Source organism: Thalia democratica, chromosome 1 (assembly GCF_965202585.1).
Source record: "Thalia democratica chromosome 1, ktThaDemo2.hap1.1, whole genome shotgun sequence".
Lineage (NCBI taxonomy): Eukaryota > Metazoa > Chordata > Thaliacea > Salpida > Salpidae > Thalia > Thalia democratica.
In genome coordinates, this window is record NC_139165.1 from 65,730,837 (window position 1) to 65,752,658 (window position 21,822).

At 23.7% G+C, this 21,822-nt stretch overlaps 1 protein-coding gene across 1 annotated transcript; it reads right to left on the reverse strand.

Moving 5' to 3' along the window:
- Nucleotides 1-12,355: 12,355 nt before the first annotated feature.
- LOC145831202 (uncharacterized) lies at nt 12,356-19,834 on the reverse strand. The gene is made up of 9 exons (XM_082938341.1): nt 19,736-19,834; nt 18,249-18,308; nt 17,639-17,730; nt 16,956-17,039; nt 16,677-16,848; nt 16,133-16,307; nt 15,096-15,260; nt 14,677-14,773; nt 12,356-13,567 (listed from the first exon to the last, which is right to left on the reverse strand). Exons 1-9 carry the CDS (start codon nt 19,773-19,775, stop codon nt 13,064-13,066), a joined length of 1,389 nt encoding a protein of 462 aa, XP_082794467.1. The 5' UTR covers nt 19,776-19,834; the 3' UTR covers nt 12,356-13,063.
- Between the last annotated feature and the right edge of the window lie 1,988 nt (nt 19,835-21,822).

Below are 21,822 nucleotides of genomic sequence, written 5' to 3' on the forward strand. Positions count from 1 at the left end.
AACTAGAAACAAGTAAGATGCAAAGATGAAAATATATGTTTACAGCAAAGGTACATTCTTAAATCTACTTTTTTTTAACCGGTAAGAAGACGTTTTTAAATTAGAATCCAAAAAATCACATGGCTAACGTAATAAAAAAATATTTATTAAATAAAAATTTTTAAACAAGTAACATTTTCCTTTGTTAATAAAACATAATGTTTATTAAACAATTTTACGTAAAACAAACTTAGTTTTGTTTAGCGGAAAAAACATTAGTTCTTTTTAAATTAAAAAAAAAAAAACTTCATAAAACGCTTTAAATAAGACTGTAGAACTTGTTTTTTAGTGTGTTTGAAAACAACATACATATTTGTTTATTTTTAATTGGCTTTCTAAACGTAAGGTACTTCTTAAACTGACACTCCATTAGCTTTGAAATTTCTGTTAAATTCTGTATGAGAATGTGGTCATTAGTGTAATCTAATTTGTTTTATCATAATGTAGGTTTCTTTTTTGCATAAAACATTCATGAGAGCAATAAACAAAATGCTATAAAAATATATTTTGATAACATCATAGTTTATTAGAGTTTTAACAATAAACTTCTAGAGATCTACACAATTAAGGTGCCTTATACAATTATAATTACAAAATTACCTTGTTTATTGTATATCATAGATTATTAATAAAGTTTTAACATATATGTAAAAAAAATCGTTTAATCTTTTAAATTTAGTGGTTTAACTAACCATATTGCTATTAAAAAAATGAGTAAGTAAAAGTTCAACTTCTTGTTCAACTTCTCTAATGCAACTTTTATTAATTTTGTTTGGTTTACAAGGTCCCTGTTTGTAAGTAGTTTGTTTTATAATCCTTAGCAAATAACTCTAAATATTTACTAAAAAAGAAAATTACTGCATAATAGCTTTAAAAATACCTTATGAAAATCAAAAGGCTAAAAATGTAGTTACTGCAAGCCCTTTTCTAAGGTACGTTATAAGAACTTTAAAAAAATATTGATAATTAAAGTATATCTTGTAGATAAACTAATATAGCTCTGAAACCAAAATCATTAAAAAAATCACCATTAAAACTTCATCATCGTATAAGTCTTTTATTGTACAGTCCATACTCTGTAAAATACAAAAACTGAACAAATTGTAATTTATATCACTTGTATGTTAATTTTTGAGAAATTTTGTTCTTGTTTATATAAGCTACTAAAGTAAGTAATGAACAGTAATTTTGGCTTATAAATTTAGTTGTTATATTATAAACAGAAAAAATAACAAAGCGAGTAGAAGAAAACTAAGTTCTTAACTTTATTTTCAAGACAGATAATTTTATCTCTTAGTTTATTTTAAATATACTATTTTTGTATACTTTGAAATTTTTAGGCTTTTAATGTTTAAATACCATTAAAATTAAAAAAACAGTACATTGAAAAAAAAAAAAAATAATAATAGAAGATTTTTTTATACTTTTCCAATATTTTTTTCTATATGTTTTATCCATAAAAGTGTTCTATATAACTGTACAGCGACTAGTTTCTCTTTTCCTGATTTATGTTTCAAAAGTTTTTTTTCTTCATGCAATGTCAACCAAATATTTTTGTTGTAGAAATGTATTGGCAGTGCTAATTGAAGCTTTTTTTGTTTCTGTTGTATTGTTCACTAATTATTATTTAAAAACGTTTTTTGATATTCGAAGCAAACTTAATTTTAAAACTAATTATAATAAAAAGTTAAAAAACCACCTTAAAATTATGTTCTTTAAGAGATGCAAATCTACTATTGCTTAAAACATGTAACCAAAGTAAGTTTATTTGTTTTGCAAAGTAATAAAACTACTTAAAACCTCAATTTTAGTTATGTTATTGTTCATGTTGATAAGTAAATTTGATCTTGCTAACTGGCGTTGGTAAGACAGAGGACTTAAATGTGCCAAAAGATTTCGGTGCTTGCATAAACTAGCCCTGGTTGCTACTAGTTGAAGAATGAGTGTAATTATACAAATTGTGTTTAACTTTTGTAGCATCTTATTTCGAGTTCTTCTTACGGATAGCGGAGCTTTTGATAGGCTGTTGTAAGTATTTTGCTTTTATACTAATTTGATAAGGAACCTCTTTAGTATTTATGTCTTATTTGCTCATTTACATACTTTTTATTTATAACCTAAGAAATATAATTTCCGGTTAAGGCATGTTTGTTTGTTTTATTTTAACGTAGAGAAAGCTTTTCATATTTTTAGGTTTTTATTTGCAGTAGCTGAGATAATTTCGCTCAAAGCAAACAAACTGAGAACTAAAAATATTTTTCTTTTCACTAATGAACTATTATTAACAGAATTAGTTAACCTTTTTGAAAAAATGAGATACATTTAACTATTTTACACTTTATCTAAAGTATTATACAAACAGTAATTTTTTATACTTATACTAAAACAGTAATTATAAAGAATAAATAAAATGTTTTGTTTATCTAAAAAAAGTTATAGTTAAACAAAGTATCAATTTAGTTTTAAATTTTGTTCCTTTTCTTAAACTTAAACTTTTAAGTAAAGTTTACATAAAAATTTTATACTTTTCTGAATTCTAAAAAATGAATTATTAGTATCTAATTGAAGTAGAATCTAAAATAATGAAAACAATGCTTTCAAAAACTATAACTTAGTTTTTAAATGAATTAAGTATCAAAATAAAATCTAAAAACAAACTAGTTTTAAATATGTAATGTATTTTTTTTCTTTCATAAAAAGAGTATCCAAAATCTATAAAATGTTATAATATTGTATAAAATTACAATATAAAAGATATACAACTACTTTTTAAATGTAAGATTTTTTTTAAATCAGACTATTTCCTTAGTAAACAGTTTAATATAAAAAAATACTTTGTTTACAGGCTAAAACAACTTTTCAATACTTAAAAACTAAACAGACAACCTAATAGATATGTATCTGTAAAAATTTATTGAAGCATTTTTAGATCCTAACATTTGTTTTATTAGTTTTGAGACAACTAAATTTCTTATAATTTATAGTTAGAAGAATACCATACAAATCGCGGTTAATAAAAAAAGAGGAAAACCAGCTACTAAAACATAAATTAAATTGTTCTTTTATATTCCCAGACAAACTGTTTGAGAAAAAAGACAATTTGAATATAAAAAGTAAAAAATAGTTCATCTTTTACTTTAAAAACTTAAAGGTTGAAAATTAAATTACCTTGAAAAATTACTTAGTGTCATGAAACTTAAAGTTTTCTGTAAAAAACAGTCTACTTAACAAGAAAGTTAAACAAAATTTTAGTTAATAACTTTAATATCAAACAGTTTATTTTAAGCATGTATCTTAATCAGTTTTTGATAGTTATACTTATTTATTTACCATAGCTTTCCTACCCTACATAACATAATTTTATATAGAAAATTTGTATTTTTTTTCGATCTACAAAGTATAACCAATTTATAATTAACAATATAGTTTTTTAGTTATGCTTATTTAGTACGACTAAGTTTCACTTCTCAAGTTCTGACCTTCTAGTACAAATAATTAAACAACGGTATAAAGCACTCTATATTTACAGATAGGTTTATAAACAGTAGTACTTAGTAATAACAAGTAGAATAAGTATTTAAGTATTTTTAAGTACTAGCATAAAATTCGATTAACTCTAAGAATTTAAAACAAAATTAAACTAATACAAAAACTTAAAAAAAACAATCTTTATAAACAAATCGATTTATGTTACAAAAACTTGAAACTAATATGTTCCCGCTCGCCTCCTGTAATTGAGCACTATGAATTTCAAATTAACATTTCTCTAGTTTCTAAATATCATAAATCACCTAGGTAATTTTTAGTACCACATATATTATACTAAAACTGGAGACAAAACTCATTTAAAAGCATTCTATTGAGCAAACGAGTAACATAAATTTCAGCTAACCTTTATCAATTTATACAGTTAGCAACTAATTTAAACGTTAAAATTTGAGTAAGTAAACAGTTTAAGGTTCCATCAGAAAATATACAACTAATAAACTAAGCAAATTTAAGATAAAATATATAAATGTAGATTATTATTTTATAATCACTTGTTAATAAATTAATTACAATTTAACTAAGGCACGTACAACAATGCAACTATAACTAACAAACAATAAATAAAAAAAGCGACAAACTAGACTTGAATTGAAAAATGACTATCATTATAACTCTATGAATAATATAAATAGAAACCGACGTATATCAAAATCCCTTAGAAGTTAGATGGACACGGGTTTGAATAAACCATCTAAAAGGTCATCGATAGTTGCTGAACACTTATTAAACAATTATGGCTGTGCAAATAATTATAATGATAGCCATTTTTCAATTTTAAGTAGAGCACGTAATAAATGCCATCTAAGCGTTTTACAATCTTTAACTAGTAGTTTAATAACATACGTACAAAAATAAAAACTATACAAAAAAAAACAATAAATAAAGTAAGCGACAAACTAGAGAAAACATTTATAACAACATATGAAATTAGATATATAAACTTAATGTTGCTAGCGTAAATTAGGTTTCTACGTTTTTTTAAATAAATATTGTAAAACTCTTAGATGGTAGTTATTACGTACTTTACTTAAAATTGAAAAATAGCTATTGTTATAATTCATAACAACTATGTAATTATAAATTGTTAATCTATCTCTAATTAATGTTGCTTAGTTTATTAATTGTGTACTTTCTGATGAAATCTAAAACTGTTTAGTTACTCAAAATTTAATTCAAAACTAGTTGCTAACAGTAGTAATTGATAATGGTTAGTTTAAATGAGAAAGGGTCAAACATACACGAAGAAGTTTATACACGAAGGGTCTAATATGCACGAAGGGTTACTTTTGCACGAATAGACATTTTTGCACGAAGGGTCATTATTGCCTAAGTAAAAAAAAACCTATATTAGCAAAAAAAAAACTACCGGTAAGGGTTAGGGGTTACAGTGATAAAAAAAAATAAGCGAAACATAAATTACTGACTGACGGTATCGGTTAGGGGTGACAGTGATAGGAAAAAAATGATAAAAATTATTAACGAAATATAAAAAATTATTAAAATAAAATAATTTTTAAAAAATTAAATATAAAAAAAAAAAAAAAAGATAAAAGAATTTACCGAACAAGAGTAAAGGTTAGGGGTAGTAGTGATAGTAAAAATAAAACTTAGTCCATAAAAAAAAATAATAGTAATTTCAATCCGTGCAAAAGCGCCTTCATGCAAAAGTGACCGTTCGTGCAAAAGTGTCTTTATTCAAAAGTGAACCCTCGTGTAAAATTGACGCGTTCAAAAGTGTCTTTGTGCAAAAATATCCTTTCGTGCAAACGTGACCCTCCGTGCAAAAGTGTCTTCGTGCAAAAGCGTCTTGGTGCATATTTGACCCTTCGTGCAAAATTGTCCCTTCGTGCATTTTAGACTCCTACCAGGTTTAAATATAACTTACTTATTAGCTCAAAAAAATGGTTTTGAGTGAATTGTGTCTCAAGTTATTGTATAATTACCTAAAGCTTCATAAAAAATTTCTTTTAAATATATACAAAGTTATAACAAAAAGTAGTAAAGTATTCAATTATGTTTCGAATTTTAATCAAAGCTTCATATAAGATGGTTTAAACGAAATTTTTTGAAATTAAAATTATAAGTTTTGATAAAAGACTGATAATTTTTGTTAAACATATTAGATATCAATTAGATATATATAAATTATTAAAAAAAATTTAACAGACTGAATTATTATAACTGATTAAAAAAAGATAATGCTTACATAACTTTACGAAGTTACTACTTAAAGTATAGATTTAGTTAAAATTGCTATATACACAGAGGTTGTAAGAACTTCATAACTTTATTATACATCTTGTTTTATTTGATTAGATTAGTAAAAGTAGATTTTTTTATATCACAGGTCGGCAGCCTTTCATAGGTTACGAAACGAATTTGTTAGAAAAGTAAGTTTTAGGGAGTGTATATAAAAGAAAAATTCTGGTTATGACCGTTTTAAAAAAATTTAATTTATTGAAAAAAAAATTGAAATAATTTAGTTTCCACACCCAAAATTATTAGAATAATTGACATTAAAACAAAAAAAAAATCATAATACTAGATTTTAAATAGAAAAATTAGATGTTACGTTGTTTTAAACAAGTTGTTTTAACCAAATAAAAGTTTTGGGTCATAATTTGCTTACCCTGTTTTACGTTAAAGTAAATATGTATCTCCTAGTTACAACTTTACTAGATAAATTTTATTCTAATTGAAAAAATATCATTTATTTGTTTTGAACCAAACTTGAAACTGTTAATTAAGTAAACAAAACTGTGCAAAATAACTAAAAATGAGTGTTAAACAAGTAAATATTTAAGACAGACTAAGTAATAAGATGTATATAAACAGTTATACATTAAAAGTTGTAAACTACACTAAAAGTACAAGGTTAGCAATGCACATAAACATTTATACATGGTAATATAAATATATATACAAGACATTAACTATTTTGAGATACATGCTAAATGTTTAGTACTTAACTATTATCCTTCTAATCTTTGTAACATTAAATTGGTCGTAATGCTATTCAGAAAAATCTTAAAGTTGTGAGCTTTTAAAAGTTTTCATAAGTATGAATACAGAAATACCTTTATATAATTTGTTTTTATTAACATACCTTTTCTTTTATTACAAAATATTTTAAAAACAATATTGGTTACATATTTTTACGATAAACATAAAGTAACTGTTTAACAGACTTTAAACTTCAAGCAAGATCTTATGTCAATTACAAAATTTATATGTTCAAGGAAGATTTTTTTGCAAACAGATGATAACAAACAGTATTTTGTATATCCAAACAAAAAAAAAGTTTATATTTAGGTTTTAGAATTTTTCAAAAGTTAAAAAAAATATATTTATAATAATATTGTTTTAACTTTCTTTTTTAAACAACTAAAAGCAGTGGTAGACCAACAACTTTATAATAAAAGCTGTAGATAAAAGATAAATGTTATAGAATGTACAAAATTAAATTTCTTTTTGCTTAAAATCTGAGCGAGTTTGAATAGCAATCTTTAATTTAACCGGTAAAAAATTAAACTTAATTTATCAGACTTTAAATTTAAAATAAATAACTAATGAGTTTATATATAATGTATTCTATTTAGAACTTAAATATACATTTTTTCAATAATATATTTTTTAACTTGACTTTCATAAAAAGTATCAATGTTATAAAACTTTTAATCAAGTTTTTTGTTTTATATTAAAATTATATTATTTTTATTAAAACAAACACATCTGCTTTTACAATTAGTTTTAGCAATTCTCATCGGTAGGTTTACATTTGCAATGATGTAAAATTATTTAAAGTGAGTATTTAAAAAAATTAACTGTGTTATTTTAACACAGCATAAAAAATACTTACCACAAAAAAGACAATTTAAGCACAACAATAAGCTAAAAATCTTATTAGCTGAAATTAATATAAGCATAAAAAATTGTGAAGTAATACTACAGAAATTTGTAATTAAATTCCTTATGAAAAAAAAAATAAAACTAACTACTATCTCAGGTTGCTAAAACTAGAATAATCATAACTTTTTTTTTACTAGTTATAACAATAATATTAATTTAGATTTATAAACCTGAGTTTCTTTGAAAATTAACAAAAGAAGTTTGATTATAAAATTTTGTTACTTAGCTAAGCCATTTCGCTTTAGTTAAGCTATATTTTGTTGGTTAGTTATTTTTGCTTAATCTTAAACAACTACTTTTGATTTAATTTTAACCTTTTAAGTTTAGAGTAAACTTTTATATCGTTACAAGTGTATATTAACAGAATAACATTGCTAAAAAATTTACTAAAAGCAGATATAAGCTTTATGAACAATAGTAAAACTTTAAGATAGTTAATAATTTTTAAGCTTGTTTAAATTTAAAAAAGTTAGTATTATTTACTGAACAATAAAAATGCGCTTAAACTGATTTATTCTTGGACCTGGTGCACGAAAAAGTATTTGGTTATTGAGTCGCTCACCAGTTGGATACAGCTAAACGTCTTGTACATGATACTTTTTCTAATGACCACATTAACTTACCAACTAGGTAAGCATTTGCTAGGTACGAACTGTCGATATGCTACGCACTTTTTAGCCGAAAAATGCTGTGTTAAACTTGCAAATGTTTTTTTACTTTGAAATTAAAAAAACAAACCTAAAAATAGTCATGCAAATGTTTTATATTTAAAATAATTTATACTGTATTTAATTTAAATAAAAGTACATGAACCAGAAAATAAGTGAAAAACTTACAAACTGTATATAAAGTCCAATATTTTAAATAAACAAACTACAGTTTATTTACTTAACAGAACTTTAAATTAGTCCTTGATAAGACGTTAAACTGTATCCAAGTAGTGTACGACTCGATAACCGAAAGGTTTTTTTGTACACTAGGTCATAGGACCAAATATTTTAGAGTGCTTTTTTTGTCGTTCCATAAATTTCTTTTTTTTTTATTTAACGGAAATCACGAACAGTGCAGTTTAAATTTGCATACCTTTCTAAATTAATGTTCATACAATTTATAAAAAAATAATCACACAATTTAATAAAGTATGATCAAAGTTTCAAGAAACATTTAGCCTCTAAAATCATTAATTAATTATATGCACTATATAAAGTTTAAAGGTACATGGAAAAACTAGATAAGCTAAAAAACGTTGTGGGTTGTTAATAAATATGTATACATAGATAGATAAATACCTACAGATAAATACAAAAATTAAATAAAAGCTTGATATTTGTAATATACTTTTAACAAATATGTTTTGTTTTAGTTTTTTTTTTTATTGGATTTAATTCAGTAGTCGTTTGTAAGCTTTAGTGGCTTTTATTATGTTTTTATTAGGTTTAATGTAGGTAATTAAAAACAAAAGTTTCCTTAGTACGTACTGCCGCTTGGGTACTCACTTTTGCGCTGTGTTCAAAATGCGTACCTAGTTGGCAGGTTACTGTACTGTATAGTTGTAAACATTATTCTAGGACTTTCAGTTTGTTAACAAAAACTTACAAAAACTCTTAAGCACTACGTTTGATTGTTAAATCCTTTTTGAAACGTAACAATGTGTCACTTTTAACGATTTTACTAGTATACCAATCTTTTTTAACAGTCCTAATAATAAAATACTGTTTCCAAATTTTTGTCCTTTTGTAATGAAATCATCATTTCATTTTATAAGTTTAAAGCGTGTAAATAAATAATGGACTTTTTTTTCTTAAAAACATTCTCAAAGCTTTCTCAAAAGAATTTTCTTAATTTCCAAAACAACATTGTGTGTTCAAAGCAGTTAATTTTTTTCCAATAAATACTTAAGAATTTTTTTTTTTTGCTTTTAATATAAAATACACAACATTTTGAAAGTTTTGGGCATTCGGCAGTAATTGGTGAAAGCGATATGTTCTACCATGCTTTATTACAAACATGTTAGATTTAAGATGTTTTTTCTACTTAAACTCTAATATACTTATGAACACTCTTTGATCATTTGTGTTTAACTGTGGTTTTAGTATAGTGTGATGTGGTTATCAAGTATCTTTGTGCTTTTTGGTTCACTTAAATATAAGATTATTTTTTCTATTTGTACATCAATCTTAAATATTTTCCCTATTACCCATAAGCGCCCCTATATTGAGATATTTTGATAAGGATATTAAAAATAAAGAAAGTTTTACAACAACTACTTTGTAGAAAGTTTGATATTTTTTCGATAAACTGAGAAAGATATTTAAAAAGTAGTAAAACTTTATGATTCATATTTTTAAGTCAACGCAACATTTTAATTTTAACCAAAGTTTGTAAGGCCAAGGTAAAAGTAAATTAAGTATACTAAATAAATAAAAATATGGTTAAGTGACAGCTCTACATTAGAATTAAAGAAATAAACTTTATACTTGATCAAACTATAATTTGTAAACAGAGGTAGCTGGTAAAACTAAACAAATTTATTCATGAAATGAAACTGCTGGTATGTATTCACATTATAAATTAAGTTATAAAATCATAAAACCATGCTTTGCAAAATAGTTAAGAATTTACATAAATAAGTCTGTAAAAAGTATTAGTATAATTTTATATAATGCTTGGTATTAGTTTATTGTATGTTTCACACGGTTTAATTCACTATTTGAAACTTTTTATATGATAGCTTGACTCTTTGACCAACTGTCATGCGTCTAATGTTTATAAGTTCATCCTAGTGTAGTAAACGTCAAATTAACTATTAAAAAAATCGCCAAAAATTGCAAACAAAACTTTAAGTTAAAACAATCAAACGACTGTTTAGAATTCTTTGTTAATAGTATCCTGGAGACTCTTCCTACTGTTGCCATTTTAAACTAAAATTTGGGAACAATTTAAATTTATTTTTAAAGCAGAGTCGTTATAAATGAAGCTTTATTAAATTAAGTGGTACTAAATTATAGATATTTGGCACTTAATTTAATGATATTAGACAAGTAACGATTTAAAATCAAACTATGGCAATTCTACCGCATAGTAAACTACAAATTTTGCATTTATCGGATTTTTTGTTGAATGCTGTCATAGTTTTTACTTTTTTTGTTTTTAAAAGAATAAAACTTAATTTTTCTAGTTTAAAAAATTACACATTTATAAGTTATGCTTTCCTATGTTTAATGCATTTTGTTTTTGATACCTTTCCACTTATAATAATAAGTCCTTCTACAATAGCATTTATTTAGTTTTAGTTTTTAATGCACTTGAGGTCTAAAGTTAAAAGATTTTTTACCGATTGCTTCAAATAATTTTTCCTTCTTTCATCAATTTTTTAAAGGTTTACTATTATCAATAATAATATAATTAATTTTTTAAAGAAAATTTTTCATCTAGAAATTTTTGAAAACTTTATCTTCCGTTTATTTAGTATTTGTGTTTAAGTGGTTATGCTAGGTTCAACTTTTTGAAAAAAACATGAAAGTAAATAATATATAAACAAAGTTGTATTAAACAGATGCATGTCATTAATTTTAAAAAAGAAGTCTTACATGTTAAAACATATGTTTTTATTATATTATATCAATTATATCAACTAAAAAAAATTATAACCAAATAAAAAAAAGATAGCAATGTATTTATTTTTAAAAAATTAAGAATAAAGTTATTTTAGAATCTAAAAATCTTAAAAAGTAACTTCTGTTAGTTTTAGTCAACTGTTTTTATATATTAATTATAAAAAATCGTAGCTATTCAGAGTACTTATAAAATGGTGTTTTTCAGCATTTATCTAAGTTTAAAAAAGAATTTAATTTAATAATAAAATTATTACTTTTGAAGTTTCATAAATTTTATTTGAAATATTTTATGTTTGTATTTTATAAACTTAGTTTAATTTATTATTAAATATAAAACAAATAAGATAAAAACAAAACGACGTTCAATAAAACAGATAAAATTCTTTGAAAATAAAGGTTAATTAAAAAAAAATTAACTATAATTTAAATTATGGATAAGTAGGAAATGTAACATTTTACCTATACTGCTAGTTTATAGATTAAATGTTAATAAACCTGAAGTAATTACGATTGTTGCCTAAAATTTAAATTGTTATGTCATGAAATTAAAAAAAAAAAGTGTTTAAAGAAGGTTAGAAGTTTTTTTTGTTTAGTACTAGAGACTATATTTTAAATTTTTTAATATATATCGAAAAAAAAAAAAATTAAAAATATGCTATTGATTTTGTAGAAGTTTCTTAACCAAATTTTCTATACTTATTTGACTTAGAAAAAAAAAAGCCCTCTACAGTTATTTTTGATTAAATAATCGTTTGTCATATTTTGTTCTATAAATTTGCAATAAAGCAGAAATGCTATTAGCAAAAATTTTATAATCTTTTTTGGTTATAGAGTTTTACTTAACGTTGTGCTACTTGACTTGAAAAAAATTTTTATAGAAGTGCTAAAAGGTTGAATAGTACTCGAACACCTTAGAAAAGCTGTATATTTTCAATTGGTTTCATTAATTTCTGATACAACTTCTTAGCTTTATTCTTTTAATATGTTAGTCAAATTTAATTGGTGGCTGTTAAAATACAGTCAAGTTTTTTTAAGATACATATTTAAGAATGAGCTTTTAATTAAAAGTTGACTGACTGAATTTTTACTTGCTTGGTTGTTCAAACTAAATAAGACTGTGCTTACTAAGTTGCTAAGGATAAAAATTGTTGGCACTAAAAATAACTTAAAACAAACTATATAGTATCTAGAAAACTATTTAATAAAGTTATTTAGAAAAAAATACTTTCTTCATGTTCAATTGTGTTTACTAATCAATACGAATACTACAACCTGTTTGAACTTTAAAAATAGTGTTTTGAAGAAGTATTAAACATATAAAAAACAAACATTTAAAATAATATTTTTTACACCCTAAAGAAGTCATATGAAACACTGCATAGCTTATTGTTAATACAAATTCAACCTATTAGACCGAGTGTCTTGACTAAAGTGTATGTTTTTTTTGTTTAGCATGCAATTTTAAATTGATTTAAATTAAAACGAAAAATATACGTTAAAAGCAAGTCCTTAAGAAAGACCGTTACAGATAAAAGAGAATTTTGTTATATAGCTAAAATGAAAAGTAGAAAAATTTTGCTTTAGCTAGTAATCAAATCAAATGGGCAATATGAAGCATTGAAGATCAGTAATGGCTAAGCAAAATAAGTTGAAGAAAAATCAAAATACTGCAAATGTGTGAATCAAATATTATCTAATTGTGTACCTTTGTGATAAATTGAATACTTTTAGAAATTAAAAACTAAAAAAGATTATATAACGTGGACTATAAAACTGTAAAATTAAACTACTTTTTTGTCATTAACTATGAAAGCTTCCACACTTAAAGAAATGGACATAGAAATTAAACAAATAAAGTCTAGAAGAAGAAAAAACAAATCAATTTTTGTATGATTAAAAAAATTTTGAAGCACCAAAAACGTGTTAGCATTTAATTAAACACTAAAAATTTACACTTTTCTTATTTCAACACTATCGCTCGCTTCTACACCTTGTGTTTCATCTGAGGCTCCTGAAGACTCAGTATCCGAAATAAAGCTGTTCTCAGAGTTCGTTTCAGCAATTCCTGTCAATTGACTGCCGAGATTAAACATATCTGGTCCAAGACTTGGTTTCCAGCCTTTTCTAGCGGCAATGTCAAACTTTTTATTGGGTCTCGGTAAAGATGATTCCTTAGGCACTCTCCATATAACAGGAGACGTTCCTTTTTCTGCAACACTGACATCGTTGGCACTTTCAGATGAAACGCTCGAAACGTCACTAACTTTTAACTCCGTCTGTGATCTTCCCACGCTCTTGCTCACTGTTTCTATTTGAGGTTCTTCCTTTCTTCTGTAGCTCCTCTCTCTGCTTTTACCCTTCCTCGAGTAGGAACTTCTTCTGCTTCTCCTTGAATAAGCTGAAGAGTCTCTGTGCCGTCTAGCTTGGTCATTCACAGTGTACACAAGTGTGTCCTAAAATATTGTTCAGTTTGAAGTACATACAGATTTTAAAATGTACAAAACAGCTTTTCTTATTCATACTATTAGAATTTACATCGTTATAATAGAAATATTTAAATGCATATAACGATTGAACTTTTTTTAATATCTTTCTTAAAAACCTGATTAGAATTTAGATTATATATATTAACACACCTAAAAACAACATCGTCGCTATTATTTATTATTCTTTTAGTACAGTAATAATAAAACATTAGAATATCTTACAAGATTTAGAAATTTATTTTAACTGTGATAAACATTATTGGTATAGATTTTTTTTTAAATATATAACTATTTTTTTTATACTTCCGCAAAGTTTAACTTACTATAAAACTTGTATGTGCGTTTACCTAAATAAATTTTTATAAACTAAAACATATTGAACATTTTTTAGTATATAAAGCTTTAAACTAGTACTATTTAGTGGCAGGATTTCATATAAACTTGAAATTTAATTTTAATTGTTTTTAAGACTATTATCATTAATTCTTTATTACAAGACTACAGCTCATTTAAAAATATCAGAATTTAAGTACTACCGCTAAAAGCATGTGGTTTTTAACAAACCACAATCATAAGTATGCCATAAAGTCTTATATAATTTAATCTATTTGGCTCATTTTGTATGTTTTAAGTATCAAACTTTAAGACTTAAGAACTATCATTAGATACGTTTAATGATATACAAAGGAATAACACTTCATGACTAAAATAAATGTTAAAGTCAAACAATTTTGTTATCACTAGTACTAGTAACTTGTTTTGCATATAAATTTATTGTATTTTTGTGTTTTCTTATGTACTATTTTATTCTTTTTAAAGCAAATTAAAAGAGTTCCGAATAGGAAAATTCATAGAACTGTAATTAACAAAAAGTCTTTATTTTAATTATCTCTAACTAAAAAAAAAGAAAAAAAAAGCTCATTCATAGTTAAAAATGCCAACACCATAGTTTATTTGAGCTAAAATAGACATGTCAGGTAGTTTTGATTTTTACTCCTAAATTTAAGTTATAATACAAACGTTGACTTTTATTCTAAATCAATAATCATACTCTACAAAACTTTTTTTAAACAAACATTTTCCTTTCTTGGTTCTGGTTTTTTAATAATAGAAATTTTGTCTTCATCATTTACAAACGCGTTATTTGTTTCACCACTAATCTCAGCTAACGCTCTGTGAATTATTTTTTTTAATTTTACGGTAAATGTTTGTTAAAGTGTAACATGTTTTTTATATTAGGCTTAAAAACTAACCTGCGTATACTATAAAAACTTAAACTTTAAGTCAAATTTTCAACATATATTTTGAAAGTCTCTTCAATCTTTGTTAACTATTATTAATTTAAAAATCTTAGATGATTCAAAATTTTTTTTACGTTTAAAAACAAATTAATCCATCTTTTTTTTTCTAATTGAATTTATATAAATTGTTGGCTTAATGTTTGTTTTTTATTTGATACGTTTTAATAAACATTTATAAAATTAAGACTACAAACTCTTTCTCTTTCCTTCTTTTCTTCATACGATACAACCAGCAAGATACTATCAGCACAACAGCTATCAATATGACGCAACAAACAATTCCAACAACAATCATCCACAATGCAATGAAAAATTCACATCTTGCTCCTAAGTACCACGAGTTGGAAGTAGAAGGACATCTAACCAATAAATAATTTTTATTTCAAATCAAAATGATTAAACTGTTTAAATATTAACTACTTCGATTTAAATTATCAAAATATTTTTACATAGGTTACTGAATTATTTATACTTTAATTTCTAAATAATACTAAATAATTCAGCTTAAGCTTCAAGAGCACTTAACATATTTTAAGAAGCAACGTATTATTTGTATTTTAAGTTTTGAGTTTAAATAAAAATATACAATTTAAAAACTAAACATTTACTGATATATTTAAGTACTTATTAAGTTTAAGAAAAGTATAGTCTTGTAAACTTGATCACAATATAGAAACTTAAACTAAAAAAAGTTTACAGCTCGATTAAATTGAGAAAACATTTTTTATTTCAGACATCTTAAACTGTATACTGTTTAAACATAAGTATTATGCTATTAAAAAATGCAAATTATGTGCACAAGTATTAATTTTAAAACCACTTAAACTATCAATCGTATCACATAACAATAATATATCACTTTAAAACTGAGTTGTCGAATGCATAATTTGAACCTTTTTTTTGTAGAAAAGTAATTATATTATTAAATAAGTTTTTAATTAAGGTGCGTATTTAAAAAAGTTCTTAATAAAACTAAATTCTAATAACTGAAAAATAATTCAAACTTAAAATACATCGTTTATGATTTTGAAATTTATTAAGATTTTTAAACGAATACAACAGCCGAAAAAACTTATACTTTTTTCTTAGACATTTGTTTAATGAAAACTTTTATAACTAATATAATGAATATAGTACTAATATAACTGAATATAATGTTTAAAGAATTAAACTTGATGTTATCATGTTGTTTTCTATTTTATGATGTCACGTCTTATTTTACAATACTAACGTGCAGACTGGAGCTGTATTTACGTCACTTTGTTCACAAGTTCCGTTATTCAGGCAGAAACCTAATTTACACTCAGACTGGCAAGTTATATTCACACCTTCTAAAACTTCAGTACAAACTAGGTTGCCACTACATACTGAACCCTCTTCTAAGTTTGTATTACAAAGTGGGTCTCCTGAGTTTATGAGTGTAATGCTTTTGTTAATTTTATGTAAATTATAAGACAACTAAAACTAAAAACAAACATTGTTAGTTATTTATTATTTAAAAAAAAACTTTTTTAGTTCAATAAATTCAAATTTTAGAAGGCATTTCGATTTACTAATACTACGATAGTTTTGGAGAACTTTAAAAAAGATAAGTGTTACTTTCAAAACTTCAATTCAAGATATAAAACTTAAAAAATAAACCTTTAAAAAAACTAAACTTTCGGAGTACAACATATTCAAAAAAAAAAAAAAAAACTGTATATGTACAACTTATTTTAATAAAAAATTTGTTATAAATTATATGTAATGTTAAACTTTATTTAAGAAAATATTACCTGTAAACAAAAATGAATCCCTGTTTGAAATCGTAAAGAAGTCATTTAAAGTAGATCCTGAATTTATTAAAAAGTTTCTTAAAGCATCATAGTCTCCTATTGTATCTATAACATCTTCATTCCTGTTATTTTCTGCTAACGGAACGTATGAATACTGTGCTTCATATGTTACCTTAATTAAATAAGATATTTAACTTAGTTAAACTAGACATTTAAGTAATGTCAAAACCTAAAGTTTTCTTTAATTGTTTTTTCTTTAAAATAGCAAACCAAATAAACCTGAACATCATCGTTATTAATCCGGTTATCTTCAATGTTTCGAAGGACAACAAATCCTTCTAACTTGTTATATTGGCCAATCATCTAATAAAAAATTGATGTGCTATTACCTAACTATATAAAGTTGATAAGGTCAGTAAGTAAGATATTGTCTAAATAATCACTACAAACGCAGTATAATATGCACTTAATATTAAGAATCTATGACTGTTAATAATTTCAAATTTAGTTATTTTTTATTTTCAAAAGTTACTAGGTAATGTTTAACAAAAAAATTGTTATTATAATTTAAATAGATAATTTAAAATTCTAAATAATCCGAACTTATTTTTTTAAACTGAATTTTCAATATTTTTAATTTCTGCTTCATTTGTTAAACAAGTATGTATATCTAAACAGAAATGTTTTTGTATAAACAAAAATATACAATCTTTTTAATTAAAATTTTCAAGTATAGATACATTTTTAAATTTTAGATAACTTGTTACTAAAAACAGAGTTTTGTACTGTTTCATAAAAAAACAATTTTATGATGTTTTTTTATAGTATTTTGATACCTCGTTTTTGATTTTATTCAACTTAATAGTAAGTAAAATCTTGATAAAAAAAATACTAGTTAATAACATTTACAAAAGTAAAATATTTAACTTAGTTTATAACTAGATACAAAGGCTAAAACTTACCGAGTTTACAAATGTTTCCTCAACAAAACTAGAAGAAGATAATTTTCTTCTTAAAATTAGAGTAGTTCTATAAATTTTTGAAATCCCCAAAGCTGTAAGCAAAAAACAACATATAAAGCGTTAAAATATAGTTTATCAAAGTGAAAGTTTTAAAAATGAGCTTTTAAAAAGTAATAAAAAGCTAAACTTTTACTTGTAACGGAAATACAAGTGTTTGTTGAAAGGTTTATTTGTACACCAGGTCTTTAGAACAAATTTTTCGAGTGCTTTTTTATCGTTCAATAAACAATATATATCAAAAAATATAGTTATTTTTCATAATATAAAATATTTGGTTGTTAAACTTTAATTAAACAGTCTTCAAAATAGTTTTCTAACGATATGTTTGTAGTTTTTGTTTCTGTTTTTAAAAGAATTGAACTACACACAATTTCTATTTACGTGCTACAGTTCACGAAACTTATTTTTAACTAACAGTTGCTGAATAAATTCATCTTTTTTTATACAGTTTTCCACTTTTATATATTATACCTAAATATTGGGAATAGTAAGTAGAACTATTTTTTATTGACCTTTAAATTTTACTATGGTTAAAATTTTGTTTACTAACGTATCATGCCAGGTTGATCTTCTACTGTGACTAGCGGGAACCTGTCTTGTTCCTGAGCAACTGCAAAATTGTTTTACAAAGTTGAAACTATACAGCTAACTTCTTAGTGTTTTTGTTAATAGCTTTTACACTTGTAATAAGTGTTTTGTTTATTTTAGCGTATATTTTTGTTAAACAAAGTTTAAATTAGATACTGATGTAGGTAAATATGTATTACTTAATTTTTTATGAAGTATTTTGATTCATTTAAAAAGTATATATGTTTAATTAGCATTATAATTAGCGTAAAAATTAAAAATAAATATGTTGTTATACAAACATTTTTTTTTTAAATAAGTAAACTTTTCTCTATCTAAATAATTAAATTTATTAAGACAAATCGTTTAATAACTGAACGTTTAAAAATTACTTAATTCTAAGTGTAAATTAATATGTAAACAAATGTAAGTTAAACATACTTATGGATATAAAAGTGTTAAACTAGATTGTACTCAAGTTTTTTATTTAGTACACTTTATAGATTTTTTGTTTTCCTTCTACAAACTAAATTATATTAAAACACAAATGAAAACTAGGAATTTAGTCTAAACACAGTTAAAATTACATTGAGTATAAATTATTTAAACATTGTTGTTTACTTAAAAAAAGTAAAAACAAACATTCAACAAATTTAAAATTGTTTAAAAATGTTCATTTGGTAAATTGTCGTTGCTCGATTAGTTTTAATAAGTGTAGTGTATTGTAAACATAAAATTTTATTTATTAAATAATCCTTAAATATTTTAAGGACAACGGTAATCTTAAACTATTTAGAAAATAAACTTTCTAATATATTGTAGTTAAAAAACAACAAAAATTAACTATTCATATTGTTTTGTTGACACATTCATAGAATAGCTTTTTATTTTTTTCATTTAATAATTAAATCTACGTTAGAGCTTTCCATTTGATATAGTAAACAAGGCATACATATATTTTCAACATAAAGTTTTCTAAAGTTTGTCATTTAGTTCTTGTTATTACATAAGTTTAAATTTATAGCTGGGTATTTAAATTTATTTCCAAAAACTTAATTTGATACTACTTTATATTAAAGTATATAATTTTAGGCCATATACAATATAGAGATACTAATAATTTTTGTACAAAAAAGTTTAAACAGAGTACTGAGTATAATACAAACTCCTAATAGAGTAATTAAAAATTAAAAAGCAAGTAATTCTTCTGTTCACTTAAGTTCAAAAATTTTCCTTAACTACAAAAGGACTTTTAGTGGCTTGCTATACGTTATTTTTATTTATTTAAATCTTTAAGCAAAACTTAGTTTTTATAAATAAAAGTACTTTTTATTCTTTGTCCAATAGTTATAACTATTTTTTCGGCAAAAAAAAAGTTTTTTAACTTAGGTATAGTTTAATTTAGAACTAACGACTTTTGTAAACCAGTAACTCGAAACAAATAGCTTTAAAATGATATCTCAAACTTACTTGTGTAACATAGTAGTGTTACAAACAGAATTTTTTTCATATTAAAATCCTGTATGAAGACTTTTTTAAAGTTTATAAACGAACTATGTTAATTAAACTGTAAAATTATAAATCAAAAATTAGAAAAAAAGAATAATACATACGATCAGTTATGTAATTATAATGCTCTAACCAAATATAAAAAAGAATAGCTTCTATAACCAAAGTCATATGTTATAAAAAAATTAATAATTGTGTATTTATACTCTGAGTTTATAAATTATATTCTACTAGTATAGTTTATAACTAAAACTTTTCGCGAGTCTTACTTTTGAAACTTAAGAAATTCAACCTTTAGAATTAGTTAAAACAAATCTCTTTTTAAAAATGTTTTTATTGTGCAAAACTTTAATAATTCAAATCTCTAAAGCTTTCTGATGCTCAGTGTTTTCTGTTTCAAAAAATAAACGAAAGCACTTCTTGAGTGTTAAAAGCATCAATCGTCATGCTTCACTTAACGCGCACAAGGGCGAAGCCTGGATATTATTTTCTCCATTTTCTTACGAAAACAACGATGTTAAAAATTTTGCTTACTTATGGTGCCTAGCGATAGAAATATTTAATGTTTATAAGTAGCGAACAAGTAGTAAAATTTTTAAATAAATTACTCTCTGAAATTATTTTAAAATTTTATAAAAATTGTACTTTGTTGTTACTTTAGTTTTCCTTAATTATTTAATACTTATTATTTGTTAAGGTTGATTAAGGTAATAAAGTTTGCATATGTAGTGTTTATACCTAGTTAAAGAAAAAAGTAAAATACTGTTTTAGTAAAAGTATAAACTTTGGGTACAATTTATGTTAAATATAATAAATTATGCTTTAAGTGATTTAAGAAAAAAATCGATTTTTTTTGACTTACAAAAACAAGTTGAAGATTATTTTTTTAATATAAAAAACATTTAAAAAATCTCGTTTTTAAAACTAATAACATTCGTTTTTACGGTTTTTTTTATGTATATCTTCGAAGTTTACATAAATTTTTAAGAAAAACAACGAATTAGGTTGTATCTTTACGTAAGCAATTAGTAACACTTGAAATAAATTTTTTAGTTAGTATTTTTAGAGGTTAAAGAAATATATACTATATATGCAATAAGCTGAAACATACCAAGTTAAAAATACTTGTTTAAATTATATCTTTAAGTTATTACATAAATTTTTACCAGTTTATTCGATTTTTTATTGAACGAAAAAAAAAGCGCCCAAACATTTGGTCCTAGAACCTGGTGTACGAAAAAACCTTTCGGTTATCGAGTCATAAACCATGATACAGTTTAAAGTCATGTCCAGGACAAGGAATTTATGTTGCTACTTAATTTGTATTTTGTTTAAAAGTAAAATACTAATTGGAAAAACACACTAAAAAAATTAGATATTATCATTAGTGTAATTTTATTAAGATACTTCTAGTTGTGAACCAAATTTAAGTAAAATGCAAAGTAGTCCAATAACAATAAAATTAACGATAGTCTAATGACATGCAAATAAGTAGATTATATTAGATTACACTAACAGTAAAAATTTCCTTATTTATCTAAAACTGCATTAAAATTCATTGAGCTTGTATATATTACAAACAAACTAGTTTAGTAGTAACAGGAAAAAAAAATTATCAATCAGCCGTTTAAAAGCTTTATTGACATTTCTTTAAACAATTTTTATATTATTTATGATACAACAGTGTAATCTAAGTGATATAAATTTGTTTTTTATATGATGTGATTATCAAAAACACAAAAGGTATAATATATATTAGGTTATAGGAAATCGTTGTTTTTAAAACTATTGTAATTTAAACTTTTTTATTTTCCTATCGTCTTATATAGTTTATTTGTTTATAAATTAGAAAAAAAATCAAACTTATGAGCAGTTTTTATTAGCTTTTTTCAATTTAAAAATAAGATACCTAAATATAAATATAAATAGTTTAATAATTAACTTTTTTAGGATAGCTTCTGTTAGTTATTTGATACAATTCTAATTTAACAATTTACATTTCAAAGGTTAACATCAAATACTTATTGTAAATAATATCATGCTACTTT

Coding starts and splice junctions, on each gene's coding strand:
- LOC145831202 (XM_082938341.1), bottom strand. CDS start 19,775: ATGAAAAAAATTCTGTTTGTAACACTACTATGTTACACAA. Junction 16,849..16,955: donor TTAATAACGATGATGTTCAG/GTTTATTTGGTT, acceptor TATTTAATTAAG/GTAACATATGAAGCACAGTA. Junction 14,774..15,095: donor AAAAGAAGGAAAGAGAAAGA/GTTTGTAGTCTT, acceptor AATAATTCACAG/AGCGTTAGCTGAGATTAGTG.